Below are 17,418 nucleotides of genomic sequence, written 5' to 3'. Positions count from 1 at the left end.
AAATCGTCGGATCAGAGGTGGCGTAGAATGCCCAAATGAAAAACATAGACACAACAAGTATACAAGTTCGGGTCGCGCGGACAAATAATACCCTACTCCTATGTTCTTATGATTTGGTGCAGTACATTGGCTAAGGATTGGGTTCAATTGAGTCCAATCAGGTTTAGTTGAATTGAATCCCTCTGTCCATTAGGCGTGGTCGTCCTTTTATAGCCTTAAGAGGATACCCTACTGTCACGGAGAGAGAGCATGACTACAGAAGACTCCTTAATGCTTCTTGTGTGGTAGCCATTAATGGGCACACCCTACTCCTGCTACGAGATGGCGATGGATAGACAATGCTGGAAGTTGGTGGATGACCCACAGTGTTGGCCCCACATGGACCATATACTAATAAGGTAGGCGGAGTCATTGACAGTTGGGGGACTCTCATCCTAGAGGACTTGTCCATCAGCGGGGCATGTCGTAGGCGCTCGTTAGCCTCATGTGTTGGGAATGATGATGATGACAAGATTGATGGGATGAAGCGGGCCACCTCCCCGTTTTCCACACTTGCCCAGGGAGTGACATGGGTCTTTCTCATCCTAAATTAACGCCATTGCTTGGGGCAAAGCATGTTAGCATGCTACACATGTTTGGAGCCAAACGTGGCATTAAAGGCGGTAGGTAAGGGGTTCCTTCGCCTCAAAGCCTTCCCTCGACAAGTCCTGCAGATGCCTCCATACGTAGGCTACGATGGCAGTTGTCGGTCATCATGTTGCCCCGACACCTGACGCTCATCTACTTCTCGCATGAAGGTATCAAGACAATCCGACCCCCTTGGCTTAGCCCGACTAGTATTGTCTACCGGACTTCCAGTCATCTCATACGATTGGTCTTTAACCTTCTCATATACCCCTTAGAACGTCATGAGTCATATAGTGGGAGGCCCTAATTCTCACCTCACAGACATCATTCCATCTTTTGTATGAGTAACTTGAATGATATCTTGAATAACAATGAAAAGTATGGTGTGAACTCTGCTAATCATCATCGCATATCCATTTTTATGCATCATATTAGAAATTTAGGCTTGCTTAATCTTGGGTACAGTGGCCATGCTTACACTTGGTCTAACAACAGAGGCAATCTTGATTTGGTTCTTCAAAGAATATATATGTGCTTATACAAATGGTGCTTTGTCTTTCTAAAATATTTATAATGATCATGCTCCAATCATAACATTGCTACAACCAAATACCAGAAGACCTAGAAGATGCTTCAAATTTGAAAACCAGTGGATGCTAGAGAAAGACTGAGGAGTTAGTCCGGCGGCCTCCCCTCGTCATCCTCGGCCCCCTACTGCCTCCCCCCCTCGTCATCCTTGCTGTCGATGGTGGGCGGCCGCCGGCCGAGAGAGGGCGGGTGTGGGGCAGCGCTGCTCCTAGGGCGGTGGGGGCGTGGAGCGATGGCTAGGGAGGCGGTCATGGCAGGGGGGGAGAGACCGTTGGGGGGAGAAATTTGGAGAAGACGAACTTGCCTAGGGTATTTTCGTCTCACCGCGTCGGTAAACCCAATTAATTTGGCCAGATTCTCCAAAATAGCAAAAAAAATGTGGGGAAACGCTTGCGAGTGGCATTTTAAATGTGTCAATATGCGAAGTGGCATTTTGGCGGACGCCACTTTTAAAAGTGGCATAATGTCCAATTTCTCTATGGGTGAATGGTTTATAGAGTCGAGTGTCCTTGGCTGGCTATAGAATAATAGGAAACTATGGGGGTGTTTAGTTGGCAAAATATTTTTTTTTGCTAGTCATATCGAACGTTTGACCGGATATTGAAAGGAGTTTTTGGACGAATAAAAAACAAATTTCATAGTTCGCCTGGAAACTGCGAGACGAATCTTTTAGGCCTAATTAATCCATTATTAGCACATGTGGGTTACTGCAGTACTTCTGGCTAATCATTGACTAATCAAGCTCAAAAGATTCATCTCACGATTTCTCACATAAATGTGTAATTAGTTTTTTATTTCATCTATATTTAATGCTCTATTTAGATATCTAAAGATTCGATGCGATGGTTTTGGGAAAAAAAATTTAGATACTAAACAGGGCCATATGCTTGTGTTGGCAACAGAAAGTAGGAGTAATGTGTCATCCATGGCTGTCTGTGTGGTGTACACAAAGGTCCAAGTAGAGACCCACAAGCTTTCCTTGCCTGTGCACGGCCCAAAATACTTGCAATCGAATGTACTTCGTCGATTGTCATGTGAATCTCTGGGTCAGGTTCAGCTGGGGGCTTGGTTTTCCCTGATGCTCTCTCGTGATTCAGCATCGAAATGCCTGGGTATACAAACGGTCAAAAACTCTCATGGTGAGTTGGTAGGAGATAGCACCATTGAAGAAACTGAACCCATCGTGTTGCTGTCTGTTCCTTGATGAGCGAAAAAAGGAGTGTAATTCCCTCTTCCATTTGTTGCCATTCCAGCCTTCTTTTACTTGGCAATCATATACTTGTACAGATCATTCAAAGAAAATTTTAAGAACGAAGAATGCGACCCATATAAATCTTGTGCCGACAACAGACGAGTTCAGAATTCGCTCCTGGTACGTACTAGCATGTTCATATGTATTCTCTTCATTCGATAATTGATCAATGGCAAATAAAAATACTCCGGATTTGGCAATATGCAATGGAAAGAACAGTTCGAAGCTTCTTAGTTCGTAGTTCATTCATATCACCGCATTGCTTCCCTAATCAACAAGAATAATTGCAGCAACATGAGATTCAGTCTTAACACTGTTTATGAGAAAATAAGTCAACATGTAAAATAACAAAAAAAAAACATTCAGGAGCGACAGTGTATAAAACCTAAATGTAGAAGAAAAATATTAAAAACACCCAAACAATCCAAATATATTTTAAGTACATCATAAATTATGGTATGAACAACTTCAAAATAATTCATTTACATAAGTGTTAACATTTTTTCAGGCATACTTTATATGTGTGTGTATAGACATTCATGGTACATATCATTTAGACAATGCAAAACATCACTAGTGGGAAAGGAAAAAAAACACTTTAAACATTTTTAAATAAACACAATTGAATAGAAAAAACACATCATCATGCAAGAACCTATAGTTTTTTCTTCCAAAAAAAGAACAAAAGAATTACACTGTAGCACAAATAAGAATTTGTGGTTCATCACCTCATCAATAGCTAATAGATGGAATTAACTTTCGTATTTCAACTGCAAAAGTAACTATCATCCGTTGGATATCATGAATGCCCAACTTACATTACTATGAACCAAAGATGAATACCCAATATATACCTCGTTAAAACTAATGGAAGTCCCAACCATGCTGATGGAATCACACAAGCACATGCGACAGGCAAAGGCAATGGAAATTTCAAGCAGAGAAGTGCTTGATCATGCAAAATTATGTTTTACAAGGTCGATTAAAACATATACATCAGTTGAAGATGGACCATATTGTCAAGATGTACTTTGCAATATCGCAGAAGATACTCTGTTTTACTAAGTATAGTCATCAATAATTTTCAACTTTATCTGCTGAAGATGGGTGGTAGGTAGAATTTAATAGGTTATGGTCAAGAACTTCCCCATAATTTTATATTTTTCTGTAGAAGCTCCACTATATTACGTTGGAAGAAATTTAGAAGCTACACTATTTTACTTGGGAGCAAAAAGGATGCAAATCACTGCAGGTATCCTTTTTTACATTAAACATAGCTTGCTGTTAAAAAAATGCATTTACTTTGGACTGTTGAAAGTAACGGACATACCGACTTCTTTTTTTTTTGTTCATGGTGCTCATCGTTGTAGCCAAGCACTTGGTTTTCCAGAATTATGACTAAAGCCTAATGATGCCACATGCCCACATCCCAGGGCAGCAAAAAATCTATAGTGGGGATTGCACAGCAGCATGGGTTTGCCTTCTCTGTCTCTTGATAAGCCCTTCCATCAACTGATCAAAGTTATATATGTTGAACTGTCAACAGACATCCCCTTTTCCAGCATCTCATCTAAAACAGTCTTAGCTTCTTTCAATAGTTCATTTAGGCATTCAGTGTATGTCTCCACAACATTATCTTGTGCCTTACCACTGGATTCTTCCTCAAGTTTACCCTCATGTTCCTTCCCAACATCTGTTTCATCCACAGAAGATGGCTTCAACACAGGAGAAGCAAAACTTTGAGATAATTTTCCACTATCAACTAACTTATGTAGCATATTCTGAGCTTCTTCTGATCTTCCTGCCTCAGACAGTGCAGATAACACAACATTATAAGTAAATGCATCAGGCTGCAATCCTCTGACCTCCATGTCAGCAAAGAAGCGCAAAGCAGTATCAACATCTCCATCTTTGCACATAGATTGAATTAGGGTATTGTAAGTGATAACATCAACCTTCTTCCATTTCTCTACCCATGATTCAAAAGAGTTTCAATGCTTTATCTAGCTTCCCACGGAGACAAAGGCCATTCATCAAAGCGGCCAGCAACGTCAAGGCCATCCTAGTGACACCCGATGGAAAGTTCAACACCGCCGACATGATCGTGACGCAGTGCAACTGCTGGACCATGCTCAAGGGCGGTGCCACCTCCTATGCCGCCGGCAACGGTGACATCTTCGAGGTAACCGGCTACGCGACCGCATGAACGATCGAGTCAGATGGATGCGCAATACACCCACGGCACAACTGTTTTAAGTGAGACAAGAGGCATGAACACTGCGTTCGCATGCAGACTAACATGGCCGCGAATGTGATGGCGGAAGGCGGCGCTGCAACCCTTCAGCTTCGACGAGTGGAAGGACCATCGCACGGAGTCCATCAAGAAGGTCATATGGCAACGAGCTCAGATGCATCATATGTTGCTAAAGAATTAACAGTTATGACAAATGGCAGGAGAAGATGAAGGTGAAGATCACAGTGGAGGGCACGGATGGGAAGGTGCTAGCGGAGGTGGAGGTGAAGTTGGAACGGGTGGCAAAGGTGTTCCTGCTGGGGAACGAGATGACGAAGGAGATCCTAGACATGTCGGAGTATGAGAGGTGGTTCACATCGTGGTTCCAGTACGCGACGCTGGAGAACAAGATGAAATGGTATAGCACTGAGTTCCACCGGAACCAGGACTATCGGGTGGTGGACAAGATGGTGGAGCTCGCCAAGAAGCACAACATCTCGCTACGAGGGCATGTGTTCTGGGACGACCAGACGGAGCAGATGGAGTGGGTGAGCAAGCTGAGCATGCCACGACTCAAGGAGGCCATGGCGAAGCGGCTCACGAACGTGGTCACCTGAAGGGGTGGAAGTGAGCCTCAACTCGGCTCGTGGAAGCTCGCCAAATGCCAGGCTTGGCTTGGCTCGGTACTCCAACCGAGTTGTACATCAAGCTTGGCTCGCCTCGTGGTCAGGCTCGAGCCAACTCATGAGCTTTGCCAGACGGCGGTGCAGGTGCAGGTGGCGGGGCGGCAGCCGAGGCACAGCCGCGCACGTGGAGCCGTGGAGGGCCTGGCGGCGGCGCTGGCGTAGGTGGAGAGGTGGGGCGTCTAGCGCGGCGCGGCGTCTCTAGCGTCGGCGACTCTCGGATTGGGCAGCGTCAGCGACTCTAGATTCTGCAGTCTTGGTGTCGACGGCGTGCACCCGTACTACGTCGTGCCGCCGCCCTAGCTGCACAACAAGAGTTACAGCCTTACAGGAGACACCGAGACAACCCTAATTAGAAGTTTACAAGAATGGGCCAGAAATTGATGGACTTTGTTGGTTTTGGGCCAGAAGTCGATCTATTCAAATCGAGCCTACTAAGCTCATGAGCTGCTCGCGAGCTAGCTCGGGCTCGACTCGGTTCATAAATGAGCTAAAACATAGGCTCGAGCTCGACTCATTTAGGATTCAAGCCGAGCCGAGCTCACGAGCTCGAGCTATTTGCCCAGCCCTAGTCACCCGCTACGTAGGCATGGTCATCCACTGGGACGTCGTCAACGAGAACCTCCACTTCAGCTTCTTTAAGGGCAAGCTCGGCAAGGACACGTTGGCGCAGATCTTCAAGGACATGGCCAAGCTCGACGGCAAGCCCATCCTCTTCATGAACGAGTTCAACACCATCGAGCAGCCCAACGACCCGACGCCGCTACTGACTAAGTACCTGGCCAAGCTCAACAAGATCCACGAGTACCCCAGCAATGGCGGCCACAAGTACAGCATTGGCCTCGAGAGCTACTTCGCCACGCCCAACATCCCTCACATGTGTGGCTTGCTCGACACGCTGGCACAGGCCAAGGTGCCTATCTGGCTCACCGAGGTAGACGTCACCAAGTCCCCTAAGCAGGTGGAGCACCTAGAGAAGGTTATGTGCGAGGGCTTCGCGCACCCGACCATCAAGGGCATCGTGCTCTAGGCAGCGCGACATGCCAAGGGTTGCTAGGTCATGCCTCACCGACAATAACTTCAAGAACCCCCCCCCCCCCTCCCCCCCGTCGATGACGCCATCGACAAGCTCCTCCATGAATGGAAGGTCGGCCACTCCGGCAAGACCGACTCCAAGGGCGCCCTCGAGGCGGAGCTCTTCCACGGCGAGTACAGCATCACCGTCAAGCATCACAAGCTCAAGGACCACCACGTGCAGACCGTCGACGTCGATTCCAAGGCAGATGCCAAAATCAAGGCCCCCTAGCCCACTGATCCAGCAATTGTTCCCTTAAATTAGAATATCCTAAATTTTTTGCATTGTCTTGACTTCCTTTCAATTATTATACAAGAATGTACTGTTGTAGTAACCTTTTTTTGGGTATTCCTTTTGATACGTAGATATAGGGTTTACATTTAATTTGTAAGGATCCGTGACGATAGAACAAGGACAATACATAGTTCTCCTAACAATTCTTGTCTACCATCCTTTCATAAGGGGGAAAAACGCTACTTTCGCTATAGTTTCTTCTCAGTTTGCCTAGGTCCAGCAATTTCAAACATTTTGGGGATAACTGGATGCATACAATTTGCAGTGCAAGACAGGTATGCAGCACGATCTACACTAAAAGAAGTAATGTCATTGGACTAGACTACTAGTTAGAGAAACACTAACAACGGCACAAATAAGAGAAAATTAACATGTGTAACAAATACTAAAACTACTCACGATTATAGGTTAACTTGTGTGTTACGAATGCTTCAGGCATTCTGCATGCTGAGGTAAAGATCTCAAACCATGCGAGAACTCAAATATCCAAATCATCATCTGGGTCTTCATCAGAGTCAGGTTGCTCATCATCAGAATCACGAATGTAATGAATTTCACCCTTTGGAGTGGCAGATTTTGGAACTTCGTCCAGGAGAGCAGATGCAGTTAAATTGGGATCTCTTTGATCCTCTGGGAGAGATCGCCGTCCATCATATATGCGGATAGGCTCACCCTTTCCTGAGATTAGGATGTTAAGAATTTAGTTGAAGATATATCGTTCATGCAGCTCATGCAATCAGAATGCAAGTGACAAAGATAGCTGAAACATTTGCTAACTCTTGGTAGATAGCTTCAGGTAAGAGTACCTTGATGTTCAAAAGGAAGAACAACATTTGCCCTGTCACTGCGCTCCTTCTCTGATAGCTCAAGGTTGAACTGAACCTGTTAAATTCACATATTACAACACAAAAAATGTTGAGAATACTAGATTAGGTGGTGATGAAAACTGAGTAGTATTTAAATTGAGGAAGAATTGTATAGCCCAACCTTAGGCAATAGACTTTGGTTCACTTCTGTACTTACAGAAGGCATAGAAACAAATCTAACCTCGTTTCCCTCAACATGCAACTCCTCATACTGGAAAGGTAGGTATAATATCAATTATTTATGTGCATCGTGATGTGGAATTCAGAATAATTTGAACATTGAAGTCAACCAAGAACCTTACAAGGTGCTTCACCCGTCCATTCCGTCGTTTAAGGCGTACATAAAACTTGGCTTTAGAATAATTTTCCTCGAGGAAAGACACATCCCCTGGAATTTCTTCCTCGTGAACGGAATCAACCACAGCTGGCTCTAATGAAGCAACCATGGTAGTGAGACATTCAAAAGCACGCGAAAATTTTGGTTCATGGAGGTCTGAATGTATAAGCCAGAAGATTGATGATATTTGATCTGCAATATGAGAACGCAAGTTTATACTTTTCAGGATCAGGTGAACAAGGCCACATCACTATCATGTACTAGCAATATATCATCAATATAAATGATGGACATTGAATTCCATCTTCGAACTGCCATGAAGGTTGTACGGCAAAATAGAAGGGAAGAAAATAAATACCATGGCTTCGAAGATTACTAAGGAAGCTTGAAATTGATGACACTGAAGCATGCCTTAACATAGAGCTAATCTGAAATATCGCATATGATATTGCTGTTAACATCAACAAGAACTAAATAGTACCATGGAAGTACAAGTAACTTAAAACTAAAGTAAAAATGATTTTTCTTCAAAGAATGATCATTGTCAATTTATCATATAGCAAGACACAAATGGTGGAAATTTGTAATTTGCGAATGAAATATTTGGTGCTATACAGATGGGATGAAAAGTGAGATAGTTCTTTGGTTGATAGTTTCGGACATCATTCAAATGTACTGAAATGACAGACTCCTGAACAACGGCTACAAAAACCACTGAACTTTATTTCTGGAAAATGTTAGCTTAATTTTATTTACCAGATCTAAGCAATACAGAATTCTCGTATTTCTTCAACTCTAATACCAAAAGAAAGAAAAAACTGAAGAAAAAAACACATTTCCTGCAAAGTCAAATTAAGGCATTTGCTTTTACTTATTCTTTCTACCTAAATGAAGCAAATCCAAATCAAAATTGAATCCGTTCTATTCAACGAGATAAGGTTCAATAAATAATTTTCTGTTGTTGAGATGGGCATTTATAACCAGTAGTACATGACAACTCACCAGCCACAGCAACCAAATCAAAACAGGACCTTAAACATTGACAGCACAAACTACTATAAAATTATAAAAGTAACATGTATACGAAAAGAAGTGATTGTTGTGGAAAATGCAGCATCCAAGTGAAATCTAAAAGATAGAGAAGTTTCCAAGAAGGTACTTACCGAATCAACAGCAATTGAAAAACAGATTTTCCCCGTTCCTTCAAACCCTGATATTCATAGCAACAGCATAAGCTTCACGATCACAAAAGAGACAAGTAATAAGTCAAAAACTTCTACCTCTTCCAAGATCAATACTGGAGCATAGCAATTTATCAACGTCCTTCACATTTCTGAAAACTATGACGTTCGCTTTGTTCGTTGCGCACAGATCCACACTACTTTCATGTTGCTGCTGACTTCTAATCTTCTCCTTCCATCCAATTGGGTCCGAATAGCAATCCAGTATGTGAACACTGTTGGAACAATGTAAAATATTCTACAACTTACTAGAACTCACGTAGATTCTACCATCAACAAGTCATGTTTACAATGTGAGTGAATAATGTTGGCTCAAGCCTCTCATACAGGTGACTGTGAGCTACCTTTATATTTGCCAGAAAGGATGTATCATCATTTTTGGTAATTACTTGCATAGTGGGTTCAGTCATTATGAAGATATTTCAAATATGACCCTGGTTTTGCAGTTAAGATCAAGTGCCAGTTCTAGTCAAATTTAGGTTCTGTAAGCTCTAAATTCTTTTCTAAAAAGAGCTGCTTAAGATCATTACCATCGATTCAAAGCATTTTGGTCAAGGCCGCGGCGCCGCATAAAGTCGAGATACACCTCCGGGCTCCGATCAAACGCCACGATCACCAATCCCCTGCGCCGCAACAAATCGCAATCAAACCAACTCATGTCATCGCCCGTACCAGGCCGATCTAAAGCGGAAAACAGTGAAGAGGCCAACAACGATACCTCGCCTGCGCCTTCCCTGCGGCAGCGTGGGAGGCGACGGCGGCCGCGAGGTGGAGCATGGCGCGAGCGGCGAGCGGGCTGCACCGGAGAGTACTCCCCACGGCCAGCGCCGGAGCGTGCTCTCCGTCGAGGCGCCCGTCCCGGAGGCACCTCGCAACCGCCTCCGACATCGGAACAACAACCTCGCCGGCTGTCGACCAGGCACCGGAAGGATGACGGCTGTCGCCGGATGGCGCCGTGGTCAGGGTCGTGCCCAACAGCCCCCACGGCGGGGGGCAGCGGCGGCGAGCCGGGGGAGAAGAGAAGACGGCAGCGGCAGGAGGAGGCCGCGGCGGCGGGGGGAGGCGACTGCGGCCGGGGGAGGCGGCGGCGGTGGGGGCGGAGGCCGGGGGAGGCGGCGGCGCTGCGCCCGGTGGAGGCGGCGCACGGGAGGGGGGAGGAGGATCCGGGCGCACGGGGGAGCCAGGCAGTAGTAGGAGGTCATTTTCATGCGTGGGTCCCATATGTCAGACGTTATTTTCTAACAGAATGCGAATGGAATGGCAAATAGGTAAAAAAAAGTTTGTGTGATGGTATAAAGGTGTCTATAAATTTTTCTGTCACACACGCAGGTCACCGTCAATTTTTTTAGTGGCATAGGGCTAAAAGACTCAGATTCTGAATAGACTAGGGTAGTTTTGATATTTTATGAATCTGAATGACAAAAAAAAATAGAAATACACCACCAAATACTGGAAAGTCGTTTTTATAACAGTATTATAAAGGTGATATTTTATGAAAGTCGTGATATATTGTTAATTTTCTCCTCAAGATTAAGGAACAGTCGCATCGCAGCTAGCAAAAGAAGTAGTCTCAATATAGAATCAAGCTTGGTGCAACGTCTGCACACAATTCATGAACACCTAACCCCATTGGAAATGTAAACGCAATTGCTAGCAAGAATTGAGTTATCGGATGAAAGCAACAACTGGGATGTACCCCAGGAAAGGCTAATCGTTGCTGACCAAGCAGCTCGGATTATTTTGCAGGTACAAATCACATGACAAGAAGATGTAGATTGTGCTAGAAATTCACATCATCTAGAATTTGCACGACAAAAAAGTGCCTACAAATAGATCTAAAAAACGAAGCATCTAAATCAGAACAAAGTAAATACTCTGCAATTTTGATATTTTGGCTTTTTAAAAAAAACTTATTTTATAAATAGAACACTAGAAACTTATTATACGAATGAATTTTTTTTACCATGTCAACGTTACTGACGCCGACATTAAATAGGACAATGTTAATATGGTTGGCGTTGTCCTTTGGCCACGTGAACATAACCTAATAGCATGTGTATCGTTTGGAGGACGACGCCAACGATATTGGCGTCATCATATTCAATGTCGTCGCTAGTAACATTGGCACGGTCAAAAAGGTATATTCCACAAATCAAAACTTTTGCTGAAAGACTTCTCATATGTGTTTTCCCAACCTTAACCACTCTTAACCGTAAAACTCCAACTATTTATGATTATTGCTCAAGATGTCAATAAACTGAAAAAAGAAATTCATCTCTTCTTTAAGTGTAACTTTAGTAAACTTGTCTAGTTTAGTATCCAAAATTGATGCTTTCACATATGAATAAAAGATTAGGGACATCATGTCCTATATTTTAGCTACAACAAATGCATAAGAAGATCCGATTTTTTGGCAAATCTAGAAGGAGCAAAATGATTGTGACTTCAACTCAAAAGGGTGGGAACCTGAGCAAGTGCTCAATGCTGCAAAGGCCATGATAAACACATCCTGTCAGGAGGAGCAAGAGGTGGTGGAACATGGGGGAGGAGAGGCAGGCCACTTGCAACCAACAAAACAATATAGGCAATCAACTCAATTTTAGGTTGCCAGCAGGAACAAGATGCTAAGTAGATGCCTCTAGGAAAGATAACCTAACTAGGGTTGCGTTCGTTCTGTCACGGTAAGTTAGCCAGATTCTCTCTTTTTCCACGTGCATGTTTTTCGAATGGCTAAACGGTGTATTTTTTGTAAATATTTTCTATTCAAAAGTTGCATTAAAAATCAAATTAATCCTTTCTATTTTTTAATAATTAATAATTAATCATGTATTAATTTATTACTACATTTTCTGTGTGGCTAACTTAGAGCAAGTTCAATAGTATAGCCAACTACTAGCTCCAATTCATTTATAGCCAATCTAATAGTCAATTCATACAATAGTTACTTACAAAACATCAATACATGATCCCACATGTCATACACATATTTTGTCTTGAAGTCCATGTGCAGCTGGCTACAAATTAATAGTACACCTCTCTTCTCTCTCTCCTCTTATCTCTTTAAAATATGTTTATAGCTAGCTTATAGCCTGCTATTGTACTTGCTCTTACACCACTACCGAACATAGCCTAGAATAGTTATCTTCATCCATGGCCCAATCAACCACAAGTTTCTTCACATTCAAGCATGTAGTGCAGATTGGTCATCTCCTTTGCAGGTGGGGCTAGCAGTAATTTTCATGACCTGAGCGTTGCAAATAGGCAATGCAATCGTAGTCTCAACTCCACTCTCGTTGAGACCATCGACAAAGACTCTGTGTATTACCCGGGGCATGGAGGCTTAAGACTGCTTCTCTCTTCAAATTTAAACAATTTATGAAGGAATAGTTGATCAACGTTACATGGATGCCAAGAAGGCTAAACTGAGTTGCAAATCAATTGTCCAGAGAATCTAGAAGAAAGCCATCTCAGGTGTGAGGTGCCAACAAGAAGGGAGTGTCACAATTTGACGCATATATGCTGCACTCCGACTTCCCGGGGTTCAAAATATCTCATGTACTATGCTGTAAAAACTCCTTTATGTTTATAAAAACTATTAGTTCTCAAGAAAAAAGGTATGATCATCATCGAATATAATTGAATCAACTTCCAATCCTCTGAATTATCCTGTAAACAATCGAAGCTAATTTTAAACTTTTTATTATAAGAAAAGCTATTTTTTTTAGATTATGTTCCAATGGAAGCTAATAGTAAGGAGGGTTTTTATAAAACGAACCTAAAAATAAATATATTACCCAAATCTAAAGATCCCAATAACATTACCACCTTTTCATCATTGTACTCTCTCTGATTTTTAATGTTTGACGTAGTTAATTTTTAAACATTTGTTTAACCACTCATCTTATTCAAATTGTTTTGTGCAAATATAAAAAATTATAAGTCATGCTTAAAATTTATGTAATGATAAAAAAAATCATAACAAAATAAATAATAATTACTACCTCCGTTTCATATTGTAAGACTTTCTAGTATTGCCTAAATTCATTAACTGATGAATGTATATAATATATATGTCTAGATTCATTAGCATCCATATGAATCTAGACAAGGCTAGAAGGTCTTACATTGTAAAATGGGGGTACATAGTTTTTTAATAAAATGAATGGCCAAATATAAATGTAAAAGTAAATGGTGTCAAACATAAAATTGGAGTGAATATCTCCTTCCATTTCTGAGGTATTCCAATTAACTACAACCAAATTGTGTCTCCACATTAAAAATTCATAATAGAATAGACCAAGCTAACAGCCTTAGCTTCCTGCTTCTGCCTAATGTCGTCAGCGGCAAAGTGATTCAGCTTCTAGGTCGAACCTCATCGCCACCATTGAATATCACTTGTTGGAATATACTCCATTTATTCCAAAATATAAGTTTTTATGATATTTTCTAAATTCATATAGATGCTATGAATCTAGACAAATCATATGCATTAATCAGTGGATGAATCTAAAAAGGACAATATAAAACAGAGGGAGTAACTATAATATTATGATTTTTACCTAAAATTTCAACAAAAGAAAGGAAAATTAAAGGAAAATGGGTAATACGATGGGCTCAGAGGCCCATTCCATGAGTGCCCATACGACCCATCGTGCATAATCGTCCCTGCTATTTCACCTTCTCGTTCCTTCTTCCCACCACCCTTCCGGTTCATTCATTTTCAGCTCAGCTGGCTCCTGCATCCTATCTCCCTTGTCCCATTAAAGAAAATAAAGTAAATTTCACGAAACCCAGGTGTAGAGATATGCGAAATGTAAAAATCTCTTATATAGTAATTTGCTTTAAAAAATCTTATGTTATGATACTTAACATTTTAAGAAACCTCACATTTAAACAAATAGTATCTGATATTTTTAAGTACACATGTACACATTAGCGGCATTTTTAACATATGTTAATTACCAGAAGTATATTTTATGTATAATCAGTTAATCTGTTATTAGTAGTGAGGATTATGATAAGTTTTTGCAATCAACTTTGTCTATGAACCAAGCACACATATAGCTGTTTTTTTTTTCTATCCAAGCATATTCAGCTCGGCAAGCCCTATCAAGCACCACAAAAATATAGATTTGATGGCACCGCCACCAAGTTATCATCAGTGACCATCAGGATCCGCTCAATCCTCCGAGGCCCGCATTCGGTATAAGATAGCTTATCTGGTATGGAAAACATGATAATAGATTAGTACATGAATAATTAATTATTAACTATAAAAAATTAAAAAAATAGATTAACATGATTTTTAAAGAAACTTTTCTATAGAAAATTTTCATAAAACAAACACCGTTTAATAGTTCTAGAAGCATACGTGTAAAAAACGAGAGAATCTTTATATATAAATAGGAGGGGGTGTCAAGCGCCGCCTAAGTGACTTTCATAGTCATTGTTATAGGGCATATAGCTAGATTATGTAGGAGTTAAATCAGCTTGTCAAGATCTTCAGACAAAAAGAACCCACTGTTTCGAGAACGGGACATCTTTCTAAATATACCTAAATTTGTGCTAGCTACAATATCCAGCTTTATCTATATAAAAATCGCATCCCATTCCCACTTTAATCATTTTGGTAATACTAAATGTAGGATGTCCGAGGCCACCATTTTGAAACTATCAAAAAACTCTTAGTTGCGGAAACTATGAACTCAAATCTATGTTGCAACTTCAAAATCATATACGAACCTTCAACACGAATCACAAAACATGACACTCGAATATCCAGACTTCTTCAAAATCTCTCACTTTCTACTTGGAAACATGAGTTTTCAATACCAAACGGTAGACAGGCTGTTCTTAATTGTTTTGTTAACTAATAGTATTTTCCAATTTTCCATTGATATACAAAAGATTTTAGAAAAAAATCCCCCAACTATGGCCTAGCAAGCAAGCCTAGCTAGTCACGTAGCCTCCTCTTTTTACATGTAATTATGCTTATAAGCCAAAATTTAAACTTTTAACCTTAAATTTAAAATCGATTTTGGTCTATTTGAGTTTTTTATCATCATGGTTTATTTTCTAGCCTTAACATAGATCAAGAAGAACATGCTTTATTCAGAAATTATTTTCCGTTTGCCAAAGAACCCCCTAATCCCATCGAGTCGGTTTGTTATGAACAGGGACCTGACAAAGAAATTATTCTTGAATAATTTCTGTCAGGGACCAACTTCAAAGGAGATAATTTTCAAAATTTTAAAATTTTGAGGCATGCAAACCGAACGAGCACAGCTCCAGTCCAGTATAAGCCCCTGTCACTGAACAGTGCTCTCCATTGTGGCTATTCTAAGTGCCATAATTAATTTACACAAACGTATGGTCTGCAAAAGAGCCTGTGAGTGACAAAACCGCCCAAAAGCGTGTCCATCATCATTACCATTGTACGTACATAGGTGCCAGTATTTTACATGGTTAGAAATACGCTAACTTCAAATTAATAACTTCATAAGAAAATTATCATTAAAGTTAGTTCTTGTGAGGAAACAAATAATATGGCTCCTTTGAAACACAAAATATTTAATTACCACATCATATATAAAATAGTATATTTCGTCCTAACGTAAAACAATATATTTCGCGTAAAAATTCATGCAAGGGTTTTAATGTTCTAATTCTTAAGGAGCTCCCGAAGGCAATTATCAACAATTCAAAGTTTGTAAGGAAATCAATCTTTTTTTTTTCTTTTTCCGGTAGATCGCCTGGTTTTTCTACGTGTCAATCATTTAAGAGCATTTTTCCTAGCCTTGAGCAGGTACAATGAGGTAACACTATTTTCTATATAAAATTTGATACCAAGTTTTACCTAGAAAACAGTGGTACCTTCTAAAGCATAGTAAAATTGCTCATCATTTAAACTTGTATCCTAATCATACAAGTTTTAGCATGTGTTTTTTATATTTTTCATAGGACCACAGGGATATATGCATATGTGCTTCTCTAGATTATAAAATTGCTCTGGCTAGATTTTGGCTCAGGTTAATTAAATAATTAGGCCATGTCGTCCAGTGAGCTGCATGTTAACCAGGGACTCATTTTCTGACAAATCTCTTTTAGTGGTCAAATCCGAAAAGGAGATTTAAAAAAAATTACAACAGTTTTCACATAGACAAATTGAGGCTTGCCAATGAACGCGTGATGCTATCAACGGAGCGTACAGCTCCAAAAATGCATGGCTTTTCTTTGCACATCGTGTCTGTCTTAAAGTGTCATATGGTAGTAATTGCACTAAAGGAATGGACCACAGAAGAGTCTAAGTTGTAAACTCTCCCAAAAACAAGCCCATCATATACAACGATTGATGTCACATCTTGCCATTGTACAGCAAAAATGGTATACCAACAAAACTAGAAGCAATTCGTTAAAAACTAATCATCAACTTCTCCTTTCATTTCATTAAAAACTAATCATTAACTTCTCTTTCCATGAAAAAAAGATAATTATTACATCAGTTTTGATATCAGTCAGGTGACTTTGATTTCCCCAAATCTCGGTTGCTTGCTCCCTGGCAATCAACCCAATAATTGGCGGATCCAGTCAACGAGATTAGGAGGGTATGAACAAATTAGATAGAGTTTCAACCTCCGTTTCTACTAATCTTTGCTATAAAATTTTAGGGGGTCTTCGTGGGGGCTCCAATAACATTAGTGGGGTATGTTGGATCCGCCCCTGCAATAACATGGATGTTGTCTTCAACCTCCAACCATGGGAGAGGAGGAAGTGAGATGTAGCTTAAAGGACTCGTCAATGACTTCTTTATGGGGCGTTGAGACTTTCTCTGGTGGTGATGTGATGTCACCAAAGGCCTTCCATCGATCATGCCAAGTTAGGTGAGATCGGAATTGGGGCAAGAGGTGCGAGGGGAGTTTGGTATTGTATGTTCTTAATTGTACTTTCTAGGATATCCAACAGACGTGCACTTATCTCAGTACATTACCACATATAAAATTTATACTAAATAAATCCTATACATACGTGGCCTCCTCCCAAACAAGAGTAACACTATTACCTCTAAGAACCCGAACCTATATAAAAATCTCTCCCACTTGCTCACACTACATCTTCATTCGCTCTAGTGATGTTAGCCAACATAGAAGGATATAGAGATAAACTAGGAAGACTCACCACATACAAAGAAGAAATGTTATGACGGAGGGAGGGTATGTTTCATT

The 17,418-nt window shown here is 41.0% G+C and overlaps 1 protein-coding gene across 2 annotated transcripts; it reads right to left on the bottom strand.

Annotated features, from left to right (window-relative positions):
* Positions 1 to 2,018: 2,018 nt before the first annotated feature.
* Positions 2,019 to 10,206, bottom strand: LOC102713736 (elongator complex protein 5-like). Of its 2 annotated transcripts, XR_001549992.2 has the most exons (10): positions 9,915 to 10,206; positions 9,727 to 9,819; positions 9,236 to 9,411; positions 9,119 to 9,165; positions 8,314 to 8,383; positions 7,921 to 8,147; positions 7,740 to 7,829; positions 7,559 to 7,634; positions 7,152 to 7,430; positions 2,019 to 2,734 (listed from the first exon to the last, which is right to left on the bottom strand). XR_001549992.2 is itself a non-coding variant. In XM_006653195.3 (9 exons), the coding sequence occupies exons 1-9, from the start codon at positions 10,082 to 10,084 to the stop codon at positions 7,231 to 7,233; spliced, it is 1,149 nt and encodes a 382-aa protein (XP_006653258.1). In that variant the 5' UTR covers positions 10,085 to 10,206; the 3' UTR covers positions 6,756 to 7,230. The 2 variants fall into 2 exon arrangements, 1 of the variants encoding a protein (XP_006653258.1); XM_006653195.3 differs by lacking the exon at positions 2,019 to 2,734 and having other exon boundaries at positions 6,756 to 7,430.
* Positions 10,207 to 17,418: the final 7,212 nt, after the last annotated feature.

The sequence above is a fragment of the Oryza brachyantha genome, chromosome 4 (assembly GCF_000231095.2).
Source record: "Oryza brachyantha chromosome 4, ObraRS2, whole genome shotgun sequence".
Lineage (NCBI taxonomy): Eukaryota > Viridiplantae > Streptophyta > Magnoliopsida > Poales > Poaceae > Oryza > Oryza brachyantha.
Note: the sequence above shows the minus strand (reverse complement) of the source record. Positions and strands in the feature narration are given on the sequence as shown.

Bases quoted from the DNA above. Each gene is read 5' to 3' on its own strand.
- LOC102713736 (XM_006653195.3), bottom strand. From the start codon at position 10,084: ATGTCGGAGGCGGTTGCGAGGTGCCTCCGGGACGGGCGCCTCGACGGA. The intron at 8,384-9,118 runs GTAAGTACCTTC...GCGATATTTCAG, and splicing joins TTTCAATTGCTGTTGATTCG to ATTAGCTCTATGTTAAGGCA. The intron at 7,431-7,558 runs GTACTCTTACCT...TCCTAATCTCAG, and splicing joins TCTTCCTTTTGAACATCAAG to GAAAGGGTGAGCCTATCCGC.